This window comes from Coregonus clupeaformis, chromosome 28 (assembly GCF_020615455.1).
Source record: "Coregonus clupeaformis isolate EN_2021a chromosome 28, ASM2061545v1, whole genome shotgun sequence".
NCBI lineage: Eukaryota > Metazoa > Chordata > Actinopteri > Salmoniformes > Salmonidae > Coregonus > Coregonus clupeaformis.
The window spans coordinates 29369674-29388966 of NC_059219.1; the positions used below are offsets into that span (position 1 = coordinate 29369674).

Here is a 19293-nt window from a genome sequence, read left to right on the forward strand (position 1 = left end):
AGTCATGTTCTTTCTCATTTGTTGGAACCTTGAGTTTTTCTGAGTTCACTTTCTACATGAATGGATTACATCAGTATATCACTATTCAGGGTAAAGAGATTTGACTAGATTTACATAACTGTAATACCACTGGTATAGAGTTTCTTGATTCTGGAGAACAAACTAATTACCTCCTTCAGTAAGTCCCTGTACACGCACTTGCAAGTATTTTACATGTGTTAAGTCTATTTCCATGTTCTGGCAAATTGGCACAATAGGTCATGCCTATCTTGTAACATTTCTTCACATCCGGTGAAGAGCCTCAAGTCAAGTTTTTCAAGGGCAGCATTGTGACTTGGCATACATGATAATACAGCACAAGTCCATATCACGAGTCCAAAGACCCAACTCAGGAACAGCACTTCTGTCTATTGATCCTGGTCTTCTGTAGCTGTACTAGTGAAGCACGTGGAGCCAAGCACTTCACCCCGTCCCAGCCCTCTTGTAGCTGCACCTCCCCACTCAACAGGCCCTGGTACACCCGGCGGGTCAGCAGCTCGAAGGCCTCCGTCACACACTGACCCGTCTTAGCCGACGCCTCGATATAGGGCATCCCCAGCTGGCCTACCAGTTTCTCTGCCTCGTTATGGCCTACCACCCGCTCTCCCTGGGCCACCCGGTCATTCTTGTGGCCCACAAGCACAAACAGCACAGTATGGGGCTGCACATGTTCACACACCTCTGCGTGCCACTCCTGCACATGCTCAAAGGAGGCGCGGTTAGTCAGGTCAAACACCAGCAGGCCCCCCACTGAGTTACGGTAGTAGGACCGAGTCACTGACCTGAGAGAAAATAAAAACAAATAATCAAAAAGTTAAAGGAATTGTGTAAATTGTAAAAAAAATAATGAATTTATGGATGTGAATCAATGATCAGCAGATATGTTGTGATATTTACTATGAACTCATACACATTGGTAAATGTTAACCTAAATTAGGCTAATGTTGACTATGTATGGAGGAACTTAGTTGACCTCTGTCTATTGCATCTACAAAATAGGATGTGGTATTAATTGAAGGGAGGTTTCACCAGAATAGGCATCATCTTTGAACAACCCCTAGTAGTTTTTCAGTAGAGGTAGTCAGACGCAGTGTAGACAGATCTGGACAGAGAAACCATTATTATTCCACTGTCTAAAATCATTGACAGGTGGCACCATTGACTGATTGCATCAATATGTGTCTTACAATAAATAAATACTGTATTATTTTGAAAGAATAGCTGTGAAATCGTTTTATTGCTAGCTTGAGTTACCTGGGGTGGCAGAGAGTTCCATTTAGTCATGGCTCTTTTTTATACTGTGTGTTTCCCGGCCTCTGTTCTGGACCTGGAGACTGTGAAGAGACCTCTGATTGCATGTCTTGTGTGATATCAATGAGTGTCCGAACTATGACCAATAGTCATTATCTCCTCAACTTTGAGCCAGGAGAGATTGACATAATATAAAATAATATGCCATTTAGCAGATGCTTTTATCCAAAACGACTTACAGTCATGTGTGCATACATTTTTACGTATGGGTGGTCCCGGGGATCGAACCCACTACCCTGGCGTTACAAGCTCCATGCTCTACTAATTGAGCTACAGAAGACCATATACACCATATATACACCATATATACAAAAGTATGTGGACACCCCTTCAAATTAGTGGATTCGGCTATTTCAGCCACACCCGTTGCTGACAGGTGTATAAAATCGAGCACACAGCCATGCAATCTCCATTGACAAACATTGGCAGTAGAATGGCCTTACTGAAGAGCTCAGTGACGTTCAACGTGGCACCGTCATAGGATGCCACCTTTCCAAGAACTCAGTTCGTGAAATGTCTGCCCCGGTCAACTGTAAGTGCTGTTATTGTGAAGTGGAAACGTCTAGGAGCAATAACGGCTCAGCCGCGAAGTGGTAGGCCACACAAGCTCACAGAATGGGACCGCCAAGTGCTGAAGCGTGTAGAGCATAAAGATCGTCTATCCTCAGTTGCAACACTCACTACCGAGTTCCAAACTACCTCTGGAAGCAACATCAGCACAATAACTTTTAATCTGGAGCTTCATGAAATGGGTTTCCATGGCCGAGCAGCCGCACACAAGCCTAAGATTACCATACCCAATGCCAAGTGTTGGCTGGCATTGGAAACGCGTTCTCTGGAGTGATGAATCACACTTCACCATCTGGCAGTCTGACTGACATTTCTGGGTTTGGCGGATGCCAGGAGAACGCTACCTGCCCCAATGCATAGTGCCAACGGTAAAGTTTGGTGGAGAAGGAATAATGGTCTGGGGCTGTTTTTCATGGTTCGGGCTAGGCCCCTTAGTTTCAGTGAAGGGAAATCTTAACGCTACAGCATACATTCTAGACCATTCTGTGCTTCCGCTTCCAACTTTGTGGCAACAGTTTGGGGAAGGCCCTTTCCTGTTTCAGCATGACAATGCCCCCGTGTATAAAGCGAGGTCAATAAAGAAATGGTTTGTCGAGATCAGTGTGGAAGAACTTCCTGCACAGAGCCCAGACCTCAACCCCATCGAAAAGCCTTTGGGATGAATTGGAACGCCGACTGTGAGCCAGGCCTAATCTCGCAACATCAGTGCCCGACCTCACTAATGCTCTTGTGGCAAGTCCCTGCAGCAATGTTCCAACATCTAGTGGAAAGCCTTCCCAGAAGAGTGGGGGCTGTTATAGCAGCAAAGGGGGGACCAACTCCATATTAATGCCCAGGATTTTGGAATGAGATGTTCAACGAGCAGGTGTCCACATACTTTTGGTAATCTAGTGTATATAATATATAATAATACATGTGCCATTTAGCAGACACAACTTACAGTCATGCGTACATACATTTTCCGTATGGGGGCCCCGAGAATTCGAACCCACAACGCTGGCGGTGCAAGCGCCGTACTCTACCAACTGAGCCATAAAGGACCACAATAACATGCATGTGTGATTGTGACCGAGGTAAAGACAGTTTCAGGTTGGATATTTGGCAGCTATTCGCGCTTTCAAACCTCAATAGCTTTCAAACCACTTGAGCCACAGACTCCAAATAAGTGTCATGATGTTGGAAAAATTGCGCACGACATTGCACAGGTCTTATTTTCACAATTTGGATATTCATTCGCTTTCCAAAGTTAATAAACAGTGTTATGTGACAATTAGGTCAAAAACTGTATTTTCTTTTTTGGTGTAGATTGCCAAGTAAGTTGCACATAACTTCCCCAACATCCCCTCCCAAATGGATTTAGAACCTTCACAAAAACAAATGGAGCAACTACGAAAAGAAATGGCTGAGGATATACTAAAAATGTCTGGTATGTAATGAAATTTCATTCAAAGTAAATGTAAATTCTTTATTTTTATGTAGTTGTGTGGGACAATCATATGTTCAGTTCATGCCTATGATTTCAGAGTTCAACAAAGCCAACAACTGCTTCAAGAAAGTTAACACTGGGAAATATTTTTGTACTTATTTGAAGTAAAGTGTCTGTTGACATGTTGGAAAAGATTAAAGGTCTACAATTTCTGTTTAATTTTGTCAATATTCCATTTTAATTCATTGATTATCTGTCCACCATTATTGTGGTTACATGTTCAGAATATGTATTGACCAGCAAACCCACTGCAGCCTACCTTACTGGCTGTGCAGTTCACTCTCCATCCCTGTTTTGGACAATTAATAATATGACTCTCGTACTTTGCCCTTTTCCTTTATGGTTGATATTAACGATGAAAGGAAATATTCTCTTTCTCTCTGCTATTGTGTACCGATGTTAAATACTGTGGCAAAAATAAGTACTCAGAACTACCAATTATTATAGATAAACATTACAGTACACAAACAAGAGTGTGCAATAAATAAGGCTAGTCCATGGACATTCTGAAGTTTGTTTGAGGTCAGTAGGTCACATGACCAAGGAGCTATTGAAATGGTACATTTTGAAAAATTTACGTAAAATCGCATGAGATGAAAATGGACAAAAAAAAGAGTGTGCAATATAGAAGGGTAGTCAGTGGACATTCTGAACCTTGTTTGAGTCCAGTAGGTCACATGACCAAGGAGCTATTGAAATTCAAAAAAAAAAAAATGTATGTAAAATCGTGTGAGATGACAATGGACAAACTAAAGTGTGTGCAATATAGAAGGCTAGTGAGTGGACATTCTGAACCTTATTTGAGGTTGGTAGGTCACATGACCAGAGAGCTATTGAAATTCGAAACAATGAAAAACATTGACAAATTCATATAAAATCACCTAAGATGACAATGGACGAACAAAAGGGTGTGCAATATACAAGGCTAGTGAGTGGATGTTCTGAAAGTAGCTTGAGCGTTGTAGGTCACATGACCAAGGAGCTATTGAAATTAGAAACATTGAAAAACATTGAAAGTTAATGTAAAATCGTGTGAGATGAAAATGGACAAACAAAAGGTTGTGCTACATATAAGGGTACTCAGTGGATATTCTGAAAGTAGTTTGAGGGTTGTAGGTCATATGACTAAGGAGCTATTGACATTTTAAACGTTTAAAAATTATTGTAAAATCTCATGAGATGCAAATGGACAAACAAAAGGGTGTGCAATGTGTAAGCCCACTGAGTATACATTATGAACCTTGTTTGAGGTGTGTGGGTCACATGACCAAGGCGCTATAGAATTTCAAAAATTAAAATAAATAATTTAAAATAGTGCGAGATGTAAATCGACAAAAAAAGTGTGTGCAATATGTGTTTCTGCCATCGGGTTAGCTAGAACCAGTTTTGAAAGTTTTAGGAGTAATGGTTAAAGAGCTATTGAAATGTGAAACATTTGATTTGTCAGTATGTTGACGGTCCCTAACTGCTGTTGGTGGACGTAAGGAAAACTAAAGGCGAATATCCGTTGAATATCCAACCTGAATCTGTCTTTACCTCAGTCAATAACCGCTGCTCTGATTTGGACCAACTGCAATTTGCTTATGTCTTTCTTTGCTGCACCTGACCACACAACTGGACAGTAGTCCAGGTGCAACAAACTAGAGCCTGTAGGACCTGTCTGGTTGACTGAGATATCAAGAAAGCAGAGCAATGCCTTATCATGGACAGACCTCTTCCCATTTTAGTAACCATTGAGTCTATATGTTTTGACCATGATAGCTTGCCTAGGGTGACAGCCAGCAGTTCTAAGCTGACATATGGAATTGTTTTAAGATGGTCATACCATGGATCATTTATCTATTTGATTTAGAAATGTAGGACCCCTTTAGGTATCCCCGAAATATATATATAAATATTATTTGATCAAATATTGAATTTGGCCTTTACTACTATAGCCTATAGAAATGCGTTGAATAACACATTCATAAATGGCAAAAAAGACAGTCCAATAATAGGTTTTGAACTGTCTGTCCTATATCTAGGAGCTATAAGAAAGGTCAGGAACATTTTTGTTTTTTTGACACATATTTTAACCCCTTTTTTGGGGTAGGCACAAAACTACTTCCATAATTTTTTAAAAACCGGTACCGGTTACCTTCAGACGAGTCCCGTGACACTTGTGGGGGTCGTAGAGCAAAACGGAAACCACCATTGTGTTCGTGAGAGTCTCATCTTACCATATCATGGTCAAATTAGTTTCGGACACCACAGACGTCTTCGTGAGATGACCGAATTTCGGGATGTCTCATGGTCTGACAAACATCGCTGTAGCTCGGCTGATGCGGAAGGCCGCCATAGGCGGATGTGGTGGATTGAGACGCAGCCCATGCAAAAAACAGATATCTCTAGGTTAAACTGACGGAGTTTGATGGGATTTAAAAAAGATATGTTCCTTAGATTGGCGCACCGTTGCGTCAACAGACTCTAGGGGGATATTATTCAAGGTCAGTGGAAGGTCATTAGTAAACACAGAAAACAATAATGGTCCATGCCGGCTGCCCTGCAGTACACCACACTCAACCAAATTTGCATTAGAGAGGCTTCCATTAATGTTTTCTGGTTGAACTGGGCAATGGCCCATCATGTCATTGGGCGAAAGCGGAGGAGGAGTGCCCTTCTCAAATCAAACAGTAATCTGCGCTGCTTGGTCATGTTGTCAACAAGGCAGCTAGGTGCATCGTCCAGAAACATACAACATCTCTTTTCCATCAAATAAATGTTTGAATTTCAAACTAGTTTTCATTGGGAAGGCAGATAAAGCATTTTGGTAACACTTTACTTGAAACCCAACTTCATAACATGTTATGTCACAATCATAACCATATCATAATATGTCAAAACAGCTGACATAACACTGTCATGACCCATATATTTACACCTGTTGTGACATATATTGCGTTATTTTATGGCTGGTTATAAAACCCAAAAACCCAAATTTATTCAAATGTTTTTTCCCTGCCAAGAAGTTTCCTTTCGTTTGAAAGTTTGTTTCTTAAGTCCGTTGTTGTTGTAATGAATTCTTTACAGTCATGTTATTTTTTTCATCATATTTTAAATAACTTGTAGAAAATACACTTTATGACACCATCATAAAGCATTATGACCATCCTATGTCACTTTACTTGGACTAAGAAAATACACTTTATGACACTGTCAAGAAGCATTATGATCATCCTGTGTCACTTTACTTGGACTAAGAAAATACACTTTATGACACTTTCAAGAAGCATTATGACCATCCTGTGTCACTTTACTTGGACTAAGAAAATACACTTTATGACACTGTCAAGAAGCATTATGACCATCCTGTGTCACTTTACTTGGACTAAGAAAATACACTTTATAACACTTTCAAGAAGCATTATGACCATCCTGTGTCACTTTACTTGGACTAAGAAAATACACTTTATGACACTGTCAAGAAGCATTATGACCATCCTGTGTCACTTTCCTGGACTAAGAAAATACACTTTATGACACTTTAAAGAAGCATTATGACCATCTTGTGTCACTTTACTTGGACTAAGAAAATACACTATGACACTGTCAAGAAGCATTATGGCCATCATAATCATATAAGCCAGATAGGCCTATCACGTACATGCCTTTATGTTAGTCATCAGTCAAAAATAGGGTGTCTTGTCCTGCTCCTGAAATTTGCTCCTGCATTCATCCCAGTCCTCAGATATAGAGCATTGGGTAGGTACATGTCTGACATCAATGTGTGCGCAATTACAATGATAATTTAATAAGTTCAATTTCAGAAAATGTTATATAACATAAACAAGTAGGCTATGGTGTAATGTGTGGTAGGTTTTGTGGGTTGTGACACTCTTATGTAGGTGTCATAACCAGCCATAAAATAACTACCGTGTAGGTTTTGTGGGTTTTGACACTCTTATGTAGGTGTCAAAACCAGCCATAAAATAACGCAATATATCCGCAGGATCTGGTCATTTTGTTCGCGGATCCTGTCCTCCAACGTCGCCTGTGCTGCTGCGGCTCCTGCTGACTCCATCGAGTATGGTGTGTGATTCTGTCAAGGTAGATGTAGGTGGGTGTGGTGGTGGAATCAGGCGCAGGACGCAGAACGTTAGTCCAACAGACTTTAGTTGATGCACACGCAGGAGGTGATCACCACCATCCGAGGCTGGGAGACCCGAGGGACTCCTCCACCGCCATCCTCCCTGCCCGCACCATCGGCAGGTCAGCCCATTCCCGCTCCGGAACCCAGAGGAGTTCGGCTCTCGCTCCCGAGGGCCTACGATGGGACCGCGGCCGGGTGTCAGGGATTCCTTCTCCAGGTGGAGCTTTACCTGGCCACCGTGCACCCGGCGCCCTCGGGACACGAGAGCGTGTCCGCCCTGATCTCCTGCCTTTCCGGGAAGGCGTTGGAATGGGCCAACGCAGAGTGGAGGAGAATCGATGCGAACACCATCACCTACGACGAGTTCTCCCGCCGCTTCAGGGCGGTGTTTGACCATCCCCGGAGGGGAAAGCGGCGGGGAGCGTCTGGTCTGCCTCCGGCAGGGGAAGAGGAGTGCCCAGGAGTTCGCCTTGGAATTCCGTACTCTAGCGGCGGATGCAGGGTGGAATGAGCGGGCTCTCATCGATCACTACCGATGTAGTCTAAGCGAGGACGTCCGTAGGGAGCTGGCCTGTAGGGACACCAGCCTCTCGTTCGACCAGTTGGTCGACATGTCCATCAGGCTGGATACCCTGCTAGCTACCCGCGGACGCCCGAGGGGGTCCGTCCATTTCACCCTCCAGCGCTCCGAGCCGTGCCCCATGGAGCTCGGGGGCGCTGGCGCTAGAGAGAGGAGGGGTCGGCTTACGAGGGGGTCCATCTCCTTCACCAACTGTGGTTGGGGAGGACACACCGCGGCTAGGTGCTGGGGATGGCCTCCTAGGGGAGAGGACGACAGGTCCCGCACTGGGGAGTCCTTCCAGGTGAGTAGGCGCCCCACTCACCCAGAGCTCTCTGTTGCACATTTCTGTATACCTGTGCGTTTTCCACAGGTAGCACCTCATTCCCAGCATAAGGCGCTGGTAGATTCAGGCGCGGCTGGGAATTTTGTTGATAAGAAGTTTTGCTTAGCCTTAGGGATTCCCCTTCTCCCAGTTGACGTTCCCTTCCCCGTTCATGCCCTAGATAGCCGTCCGTTGGGGGCGGGCTTGATCAGGGAGGTCACTGCGCCACTTAGGATGTGTGCGCAGGGGGTCATCAGGAGATGATCCAGCTATTTCTGATCGACTCGCCTGCGTATCCGGTGGTGCTGGGCATGCCCTGGTTGAGTACCCATAACCCATCTATTTCGTGGCAGGAGAGGGCTCTGATGGAGTGGTCTGCCCAGTGTGTGGGTCGATGTTTAGGTGTTTCCGTAGGGGCTACCTCGGTGGAGAGTCCAAACCAGGTGCCCGCATTGCACGTTCCCCCTGAGTATGGGGATTTGGCTATTGTGTTCAGTAAGTCGAGGGCGACGCAGTTGCCTCCCCATAGGCAGGGAGATTGTGCGATAGACCTCCAGGCAGGAGCTGCGCTCCCACGGAGCCATGTGTATCCTCTGTCTCAGGAGGAGAAGAGAGCTATGGAGACGTACATAGACGAATCTCTGAGACAAGGATACATACGGCCCTCCACTTCCCCTGCGTCCTCGAGTTTCTTTTTGTGAAGAAAAAGGATGGAGGATTACGCCCGTGCATTGATTACCGTGGTCTCAATCAGATCACGGTGAAGTACAGTTATCCACTCCCGCTGATTGCGACCATGACGGAGTCATTGCACGGGGCGCGTTTCTTCACTAAATTAGATCTCAGGAGCGCGGCACAACTTGGTGCGCATTAGGGGGGGCGATGAATGGAAGACAGCCTTTAGTACCACCTCGGGCCATTACGAGTATCTTGTCATGCCATACGGGTTGATGAACGCTCCTTCAGTTTTCCAATCCTTCGCGGATGAGATCTTCAGGGACATGCAGGGGCAGGGGGTGGTCGTGTACATCGATGACATTCTCGTGTACTCGCCTACCCGAGTCGAGCATGTGGCCCTGGTGCGCCGAGTGTTGCGGAGACTGTTGGAGCACGACCTGTATGTCAATGCAGAGAAGTGTATGTTCTTCCAGGAGTCGGTCTCCTTTTTGGGTTATCAGTTGTCTGCGTCAGGGGTGAAGATGGAGGTAGACCGGGTGTCAGCCGTGCGTAATTGGCAAACGCCAACCACTGTGAAGGAGGTGCAGCAGTTTTTGGGGTTTGCGAATTATTACCGGAGGTTTATCCGGGGTTTTGGACAGGTGGCAGCTCCCATAATGTCTCTTTTGAAGGGGGGTCCGGTGCGTCTGCAGTGGTCAGCCGAGGCGGACAGGGCGTTTGGGAGGCTGAAGGACCTGTTTACCTCGGCTCCGGTGCTGGCGCATCCGGATCCCTCTTTGCCATTTCAGGTAGAGGTGGACGCGTCAGAGGCCGGTATAGGAGCCGTGCTGTCGCAACGGTCCGGCGCGCCACCTAAACTCCGCCCCTGTGCTTTTTATTCCAAGAAGCTCAGTCCGGCGGAGCGAAACTATGACGTGGGGGACAGGGAGCTGTTAGCCGTGGTACAGGCCCTAAAGGTGTGGAGGCACTGGCTTGAGGGGGCTCAACACCCTTTCCTCATTTTGACGGACCACCGTAACCTGGAGTACATCCGGGCAGCGAGGAGGCTGAACCCTCGCCAGGCGAGGTGGAATATGTTTTTGACCCGGTTCACATTTAAGATCACGTACATCCCTGGGTCACAGAACGGTAAGGCAGACGCACTGTCTCGGCGGTATGACACGGAGGAGAGGTCCGTGGAGCCCACTCCCATACTGCCGGAGTCGTGTCTGGTGGCACCGGTAGTGTGGGAGGTCGATGCTGAACTCGAGCGGGCGTTACGCACCGACCCTAGTCCACCTCAATGCCCGGAGGGTCGGAAGTACGTTCCGCTCGAGGTTCGGGATCGATTGATCTATTGGGCTCACACGTCACCCTCCTCTGGACACCCTGGTATCGGCCGGACAGTGCACTGTCTTAGTGCCAAGTACTGGTGGCCCACGTTGGCGAGGGATGTGAGGGTTTATGTTTCCTCCTACTCGGTGTGCGCCCAGTGTAAGGCGCCTAGACATCTGCCTAGGGGTAAGTTACTACCCCTGCCCGTTCCACAACGACCATGGTCTCACCTCTCGGTGGATTTCCTCACTGACCTTCCTCCCTCACAGTGGAATACCACTATACTGGTCGTTGTGGACCGGTTTTCTAAGGCCTGTCGTTTGCTCCCTATGCCGGGCCTTCCTACTGCCCTGCAAACCGCCGAAGCACTATTCACCCATGTGTTCCGGCACTACGGGGTACCCGAGGATATTGTGTCTGATCGAGGTCCCCAATTTACCTCCAGAGTCTGGAGAGCGTTTATGGAGCGGTTGGGGGTCTCGGTGAGCCTCACCTCGGGTTACCACCCGGAGAGTAATGGGCAGGTGGAACGCGTGAACCAGGATGTGGGTAGGTTTCTTAGAACATACTGCCAGGACCGGCTGGAGGAGTGGGCAAGGTACGTTCCCTGGGCCGAAATGGCCCAGAATTCCCCTACGCCATTCCTCCACTAACCTAACCCCTTTCCAATGTGTGTTAGGTTACCAGCCGGTTCTGGCACCTTGGCAGCAGAGCCAGATCGAGGCTCCTGCGGTGGATGAGTGGGCGCGGCGCTCGGAGGAGACATGGAACGCTGCACACGTCCACCTGCAGCGGGCCCTCCGTCGTCATAAGGCGAGCGCCGATCTCCACCGCAGTGAGGGACCGGTGTACGCACCTGGTGATCGAGTCTGGCTCTCTACCAGAAACCTGCCCCTCCGCCTGCCCTGTCGGAAACTGGGTCGGCGGTTTGTAGGGCCATTTAAAGTCCTGAGAAGGTTGAACGAGGTGTGTTACAAATTACAACTACCTGTTGAGTATAAAAGTATTAACCCCTCGTTCCATGTGTCTCTTCTCAGGCCGGTGGTAGCTGGCCCACTCCAAGAAAGTGAGATCAGGGAGACTCCTCCGCCCCCATTGGACATCGAGGGGGACACCGGCGTACTCTGTGCGGTCCATCTTGGATTCGAGACGTCGGATGGGGGTCTCCAATATCTAGTGGAGTGGGAGGGGTACGGCCCGGAGGAACGGTGCTGGGTGCCGAGGAGAGACATTTTGGACCCGTCTCTCCTGACGGAATTCCATCGTGGGCACCCGACGCACCCTGCTCCGCGTCCTCCTGGTCGTCCCCGAGGCCGGAGTCGGCGCACGTCTGGAGCCGCGCGTCAAGGGGGGGGTACTGTCACGGTTTCTGCCGAGGCTGCCTCTCTTCTTTGCTCGGGCAGGCTTCGGCGTTCGTCGTCGCCGGAATAATAGCTGCCACCGTTGCATGTTTCTATGTTCGTTTGCTTTTGTCTGATTGTTGTTACACCTGTTATCGTTTAGTGTAATTAGTGTCCTATAAGTTCTCGTTGTGTTTGTCTAGTGTTGTGTGTGATTGTTTTACTGTCGTGCCGGTAGGCTGGATTTCTACTGTTTGCTCGGTTGAGCTATATCTCCATTGTTTGGAGTGTTTTTGTCGCACCTGTTAGTGCGCACGTTATTTTCGCCTACGTGCGGAGTTTCGCCTCAGGGCGTTTGTTTGTGATTGTTTTTCGTGTGCATCAACTAAAGTCTGTTGGACTAACGTTCTGCGTCCTGCGCCTGATTCCACCACCACACCCACCTACATCTACCTTGACAATACTTATCATTCCGTACCACACAAATTGATGTAATTATTTATTTACTAACAAATTTAAAATTATAACGCAAAATACAAACACATACACGGTATAGGTAGGGATTATAAACTTAATACAATGAAAACGGGTCCCTAGCGGACTAACACAATATGACACTTGTTACAAAAGATGGCGAGTTAAAGATGAGAGAGAGAGAAAACACTTGGATACACATGGGCCTACGCTCACAGTAATCCTAATACTTTGCCCCGAACTGCATGTATTTACGTGTTGGAGGTCTTCATCGTGTATCTTTGTTGGACCCAGGCCTTCGTGGGAAGGGGTCGATTGGGCCTTCTCTTTCGGATGGCCTTTTAGATGTAAGGCTCAGATTGTCCACAAGAGGTCACAATGTCCTTCTTCTTATTTGTCTGTTTACTTTCACTCGTTCTGGAAGTGGTCTTCTGAGGACGGCTAATCAGCCGTGTCGATGATCCCCTGTGGGGTGATGAGAGCAGTGTAGTAGACAATGATTTGAAGAGAGTAACAGGATGGTCCCACTTAAATTCACCTTCTTAGATACAGTACTTAGAACAGCTACTCAGCCGTAACATTGATTGTTAGTGGAGGCAACTTTGTCGTCTTCACCTCGTGTTGATTTTCAAGGTTGGGACCAATATGGATAAAAGCTGCAGCTTGAGGTCCGTCTAGTCTGATCTGATCATTCTTAACTCAATCTTTTATGCACTCTGGTAAAGAGAGGCATTTCCGTCATACTGACATGCTCTCTGAGCTCTGTCGGGCGTGGCTAGTTACGAGGCAAAAATATTATCATTACTATGATCTTGTTAGAAAGCTTAAATCACATTCCTATCTTCATGAAAACATTGTCTTCCTCCTTGATATGTTCTACACAATGTAAAGGATGTAAACCTGATATACACAGTGTAAAAGCTCTTCAAGTCACAATGTTTTCATTATCACGCCTTTATACCATTTTTTATGACATCACAAAATATACATTAATTTTCCAGATTCCATTTCTCATCATTCCCAACGTTTGGATGTTGAAATATATTGTCCCAATGTTCATTGTTGGATGTTGAAGTTTTTGGGTGGCAAAAAGTATCTAAAACAAAGGCATTCCTTTCACCATACTAGAGGACCAGAGGTAGATTCTCCTCCTCTCTAATTTATGGCAGTGTTAAGGTGTCAAGACTGGCACAGCAACCCCCACTCCCCCCTCCCCGTGGGTAAGAGGGTCTGGTTGTTGTCGGCCATTTGCCAAGCTGATGTGAGACCTTTGATCCTCACCCAGGGAGAGTCATGACAATGGATTGACCAACTATGCATGGCCTGCCGAAGTGCCGGCATGCCTTGCCGAAGGACCCTATCATGCGGAATAGGTGGTGAGTATACCAGTAGCTAGACCATAGACTGCTGGTTATGTATCTGGTTATGTATATTTTGATAATAATTATCACTTTCATCACTAGCATTATCACTATCATTGCTAGCCTGATATCTGAAGTGAAATAGAAAGGTGAATGCAGTAATCAGGTTGGTTCCACCAGTCTAATCATAACCACCATTCATAATGTAATCAGTGCTCTCTCTCTCTCTCTCTCTCTCTGTGTGTGTGTGTGTGTGTGTGTGTTCACCATTCTATTTCACTTCACATTTTATGATATCTGAAGTGAAATAGAAAGGTGAACGCAGTGATCAGGTTGGTTCCACCAGGCTAATCATAACCACCATTGATAATGTAATCAATGCTCTCTCTCTCTCTCTCTCTGTGTGTGTGTGTGTGTGTCCAACCAGTATCTTTGATGAGGGGCCAGGAGCTGATCTACATTGCTATGCCCAACAATGTGGCTCTGGCAAAGACCTCAGCTCTTGCCTGCTCACCAACGGTCGTCGATGGGGAGAATAGAATTAGGTAGGTTTAGTCTGACCTGTTCAGACTTCAACATAGTATATGTTTGTTTGTCAGATACCACCATTGGTAATAGAACAGTGACTGTGTGTATGTGTTCACAGATGCATGAGATGCAGAGAGACCTGGCACTCAACACATCCACTCAACACATCCACAATGTGAAGAGACACACACACAGGCACAGACACACGCATACACACACACGATAACATATGCACTACACACACGTACACATGGAGTGACCTGAGGGCACACACTTAATGCGTTGTGAAATCTATTGTGAAATGTAATGTCATGTTTTTAATTGTATGTAACTGCCTTAATTTTGCTGGACCCAAGAAGAGTAGCTGCTGTCTTGGCAGCAGCTAATGGGGATCCATAATAAACACAAATACAAAAGAGGTGATTACTTATAATACAGTACAGCACAAATGTTCAGTAATAGCAACACCTTTTGTGTCACTGATGAACTCTGCCTCAACTCTGCTTATTTCTACAGATGGACTGTAGATGCTTTTGCCAGATGGCAACGTCAGTCGTTTGATGAGGAGACCATCATTTGGGTAGGTTTTATCTGACCTGTTCAAACTTCAAAATAAGCTTCCATCCAATTGGCGACAGATTTTCATGCAAATATTCTAAAATCCGCATCTGCACCTTTTCCCACCAGAGATGTGTTTCCATCAAATTGACTTGTTGCGGATAAAAGGCTGTGCGTGATGACGTAGTGCACATAAAAATTACTTTTTCGGTTAAATTCCCATGTACCGAATAAAAACTAAAATGTAAATGAGTTTCCATCGCATTTTCAACACTACTGATGGTTTTGGCACCAAACATTTTTTGTTATATAGCGAATGTGCCCACTCCGGTCTTGGTACGTGTGCTCTAGCCAACAGCTCGCAGATAGTGTGGGTATAGCCTACTACATGATGAGATTTCTATGGACAATTATTTTTATTTGTCAAAAGGCAGCCAAGCATCTATCATCATGTCACCAGAATAAGACCCTCAATATTTATTGGAAAGGAGCATCAAGCTCATTACCATGCACTTTCACCACCCTAACCCTAACCCTAACCCTAACCCTAACCCTAACCCTGTGAAGTTTATCATAACTTATTTCATATGTAGCCTAATAAACTACATGCTTTCCTGAGTTGTAGTGGGAGGACCACAAACCATATCATCGCGTGACTCCAAATTTACTTTGATATGATGGTTATTATATTAATGTTTGCACATAAAGGCATTTCCATCGCCATCTCTCGCATAATTAATTTTACCAACTCAAAAAGATCCCACCTTGTCTAACGTATTATGTTTTGTCGACATTTGGAAAGTTTACAAATTTGCTGTTTGAATCAGGCCTGTTATGGCATTTTTTGTCTGACATGTATTTTACTCGCATAAAAAGTTAGGAAGGAAACTTATACAGTGCATTCGGAAAGTATTCAGACCCCTTGACTTTTTCCACATTTTGTTATGTAAACCCAGAAGCCAGCTGCACCAATATGTCAGAGGAAACACCGTTCAACTGATGACCAAGGTCAGCCTGCAGGTGCCCGGCCCGCCACAACGAGTCGCTAGAGCGCGATGAGCCAAGTAAAGCCCCCCCGGCCAAACCCTCCCCTAACCCAGACGACACTGGGCCAATTGTGCGCCGCCCTATGGGACTCCCGATCACGGCCGGTTGTGACACAGCCTAGGATTGAACCCGGGTCTGTAGTGACACCTCTGGCACTGCGATGCAGTGCCTTAGACCACTGCGCCGCTCAGGAGGCCATTACAGACTTATTCTAAAACGGATTAAATTGTTTTTGTCCCTCATCAATCTACACACAATACCCCATAATGACGAAGCAAAAACTGTTTTTTAGAAATGTTTGCAAATGTATACAAAAAAAGAAAAGGAAATATCACATTTACATAACTACTCAGACCCTTTACTCAGTACTTTGTTGAAGCACCTTTGGCAGTAATTACAGCCTCAAGTCTTCTTGTGTATAACGCACACCTGTATTTGGGGAGTTTCTCCCATTTTTCTCTGCAGATCCTCTGAAGTTCTGGCAGGTTGGATGGGGAGCTTCGCTGCACGGCTATTTTCAGGTCTCTCCAGAGATGTTCGATCGGGTTCAAGTCCGGGCTCTGGCTGGGCCACTCAAGGACATTCAGAGACTTGTCCCGAAGCCACTCCTGCGTTGTCTTGGCGGTGTGCTTAGGGTCGTTGTCCTGTTGGAAGGTGAACCTTCGCCCCAGTCTGAGGTCCTGAGCGCTCTGGAGCAGGTTTTCATCAAGGATCTCTCTGTACTTTGCTCCGTTCATCTTTCCCTCTATGTTGACTAGTCTCCCAGTCTCTGTGCCTTTTACTGAGGAGTGGCTTCCATCTGGCCACTCTACCATAAAGGCCTGATTGGTGGTGCTGCAGAGATGGTTGTCCTTCTGGAAGGTTCTCCCATTTCCACAGAGGAACTCTGGAGCTCTGTTAGAGTGACCATCTGGTTCTTGGTCACCTCCCTGACCAAGGCCCTTCTCTCCCGATTGCTCAGTTTGGTCGGTGGTCAAATTATCAATTGAAACAGGATGCACCTGAGCTCAATTTCGAGTCTCATAGCAAAGGGTCTGAATACTTATTTAAATAAGGTATTTCTGTTTTTTATTTTTTATACATTTGCTAAAGAAATCTAAAAACCTGTTTTTGCTTTGTCATTATGGGGTATTGTGTGCAGATTGATGATGAACATGTTTTATTTAGTCCATTTTAGAATAAGGCTGTAACGTAACAAAATGTGGAAAAAGTCAAGGGGTCTGAATACTTTCCAAATGCACTGTAGTACCTGTTTGTCAGATATCACCTATCCTAACTGCCATTGGTGACTATGTGTGTATGTGTTCACAGAAACATGTATGGAGCCAGCTAATGGAGTCTTGCAAAATGATGTGATGAAGTCCAGAATTACAGACAGACTTGATACTGATGTCTCTGAATGGAGAGAAACCTGACACGGCATTAACATTTTACTAGACAACTTTTACTTATGGGGAGGGAGAAACCCTGTGTATTCTGCACCAGGATCAGGGAACTCCTGGTGTATATGGGACACCACACAAGAAGGTATGACGACTCTGACATGTTTGCCAAGGTACCCCCATTACCACCAGACAAAATGTTGATAGGCACAGTATCTGTATCGGCTGGGAATGACAATGAATGATGAAAGGTGCACATTGTTATTTTAGCAGAACATTGATTGTATGGTATTATGTGAAGGGTTGTTTATTCTATATGGACCTGTTACTACATTTGAAAGTTATCAAAACACTAAGTATAGAATATCTACATAAATTCAGCAGTTGCATTCTTCTCATATTACTCTGTAGGCAAAGTATTTGATATTGATATAAAAACGTCTGATTGGTCCTTTAACTGAATGTGTAACTTGGCCTATTAAACATAAAAACTATGTTTCGAGTGACAATTAGGCAGGTCTGATGCCAAAAAAGAAAGACAATTCTTACCTACTACACCCATATTTTATTTTAGCCAAAAAGTAGTGTGTAGTTAGAATGGCAACAACAACAAAAGTTAACTACTTAAAACACTACCAAGAGTGTAGTAACAGTTATCAAAATAAACTCATAACCATTGATTCACAGGGAATATTTTGTTTGGCTGTGGTGAGTCACAGAGGATTAGATGGATGATCAGAACACATGTGGGCACAATCTTGGGCTTATTCGGGTGGCTGGAATCAGAGTTTGGGTTAATTCCACAAATTCAAATTTAATTGAATTCACTCTCCCTGTAAATGTCATTAAATGAAAGTAAAATTCCAGGTCAGTCTTTGAATTCAGAGATACTATTAAATTCCAATTTTAAAAAAAGAAGAACAAAATACAATTCCAACTGAATTCTAATTCCAATTCAATTCCAATTCCATAATGTGAAGAATCAAATTTAATTAAACATTTCAAATGAAATTGGAATTGACCCCAACACTGGCTGGAATGTTCATAGCATTAAAGTTAGAAAATACTAAATAGAGCAAATGTGAGTCTTTTATTCACATTGAATACAGTAACCTAGCTACATATCTTACTAGTAAGAATTATCATTTTATGGGAACAATCCTATCCCACTGAGCCTCTGTAGAATACCCAGTTTGTGCAGATCCTAGCATTATGTCTTGTAATTATGTCTTTACATGATTTATGCCATGGAGTAGAAAGCAGGTCCCTCAAGTCAGCAAAGTAGTGGTGTGGTGGATTAGTAAACGAACAGCTAACATTACAGAATGGAGTGATGTTGTAGGCTGAATGAATGTGTTGTTGTGGTAATACAGCACAGTACTGTTCTTTACCTGAACCTCTCCTGGCCTGCTGTGTCCCAGAACTGCAGTTTGACCCTAACGCCAGGCTTCACCTCCAGGAAGTGCACGTAGAAGTCCACCCCTACTGTCTGGTTGATGCAGTCCAGAAACATCTCCTCTGTGTAACGCTTCAGCAGGGACGACTTACCAACTGTCGAGTCCCCTAACATGATGATCCTGAACTGGTACTGCCACAGAGTCAGGTCCATAGTAGCTGCTGAGGACTGGAGAGAGGGATGGTGCAGATGGAGGGAGATATGGAGAGAGGGATTCCCCTCAGGAAGCCAGAGGCAGATAGGGGTTTGACAAGCTGGAGCTGGTTCCTCAACGCTCTCTCTGAGGAGAAATAGTGGGAGAGCCACTTCTCACGGCTCCCACATAGAACAGTCTGTCTGTAGTGTCAGCAGCCAGGAAACACCCTCACATTGTTGAACACCTGCTGCGAAAGTGTGTTTGGTTCAGTGTGTGTGCTGGCTCCTCAAATCCTCAGAGAAAGCATCTGTGGAAGAATGTCCATCCCATAGAACCCATAGAGTTCTTAAGTTATGTTGCCGTCCTCCTTCATGCAGATCTCGACTGATACTGTGCAAGCATGTGCATGTGTGTATGAGTGTTTGGTAGGGTTGGGGACTTCCAAAGTTTGCCTGTGCCTGTTGATACTTGACAAAGGGAGAGGTGCAAGAGTGTGAGAGGGAGGGAGGGCTCTCCAATGGAAAAGGGAGGGGTGCGCAGATGGAAAGAGAGAAAAGGGGAGTTGTGGCTCTCTGAAGGGAAAGGGTGCATTCTGGCCCT

The 19293-nt window shown here is 45.4% G+C and overlaps 1 protein-coding gene across 1 annotated transcript; it reads right to left on the bottom strand.

The window, feature by feature from the left end:
• Positions 1-6: 6 nt before the first annotated feature.
• LOC121543512 (ras-related protein Rab-39B-like) lies at positions 7-19117 on the bottom strand. The gene is made up of 2 exons (XM_041853423.2): positions 18493-19117; positions 7-821 (listed from the first exon to the last, which is right to left on the bottom strand). The coding sequence occupies exons 1-2, from the start codon at positions 18708-18710 to the stop codon at positions 389-391; spliced, it is 651 nt and encodes a 216-aa protein (XP_041709357.1). The 5' UTR covers positions 18711-19117; the 3' UTR covers positions 7-388.
• Between the last annotated feature and the right edge of the window lie 176 nt (positions 19118-19293).

Excerpts from the sequence above, each read along its gene's own strand:
- LOC121543512 (XM_041853423.2), bottom strand. The coding sequence starts at position 18,710 with ATGGACCTGACTCTGTGGCAGTACCAGTTCAGGATCATCATGTTAGGG. Across the intron at positions 822-18,492 it reads GCAGGCCAGGAGAGGTTCAG|GTCAGTGACTCGGTCCTACT; the intron begins GTAAAGAACAGT and ends ATTTTCTCTCAG.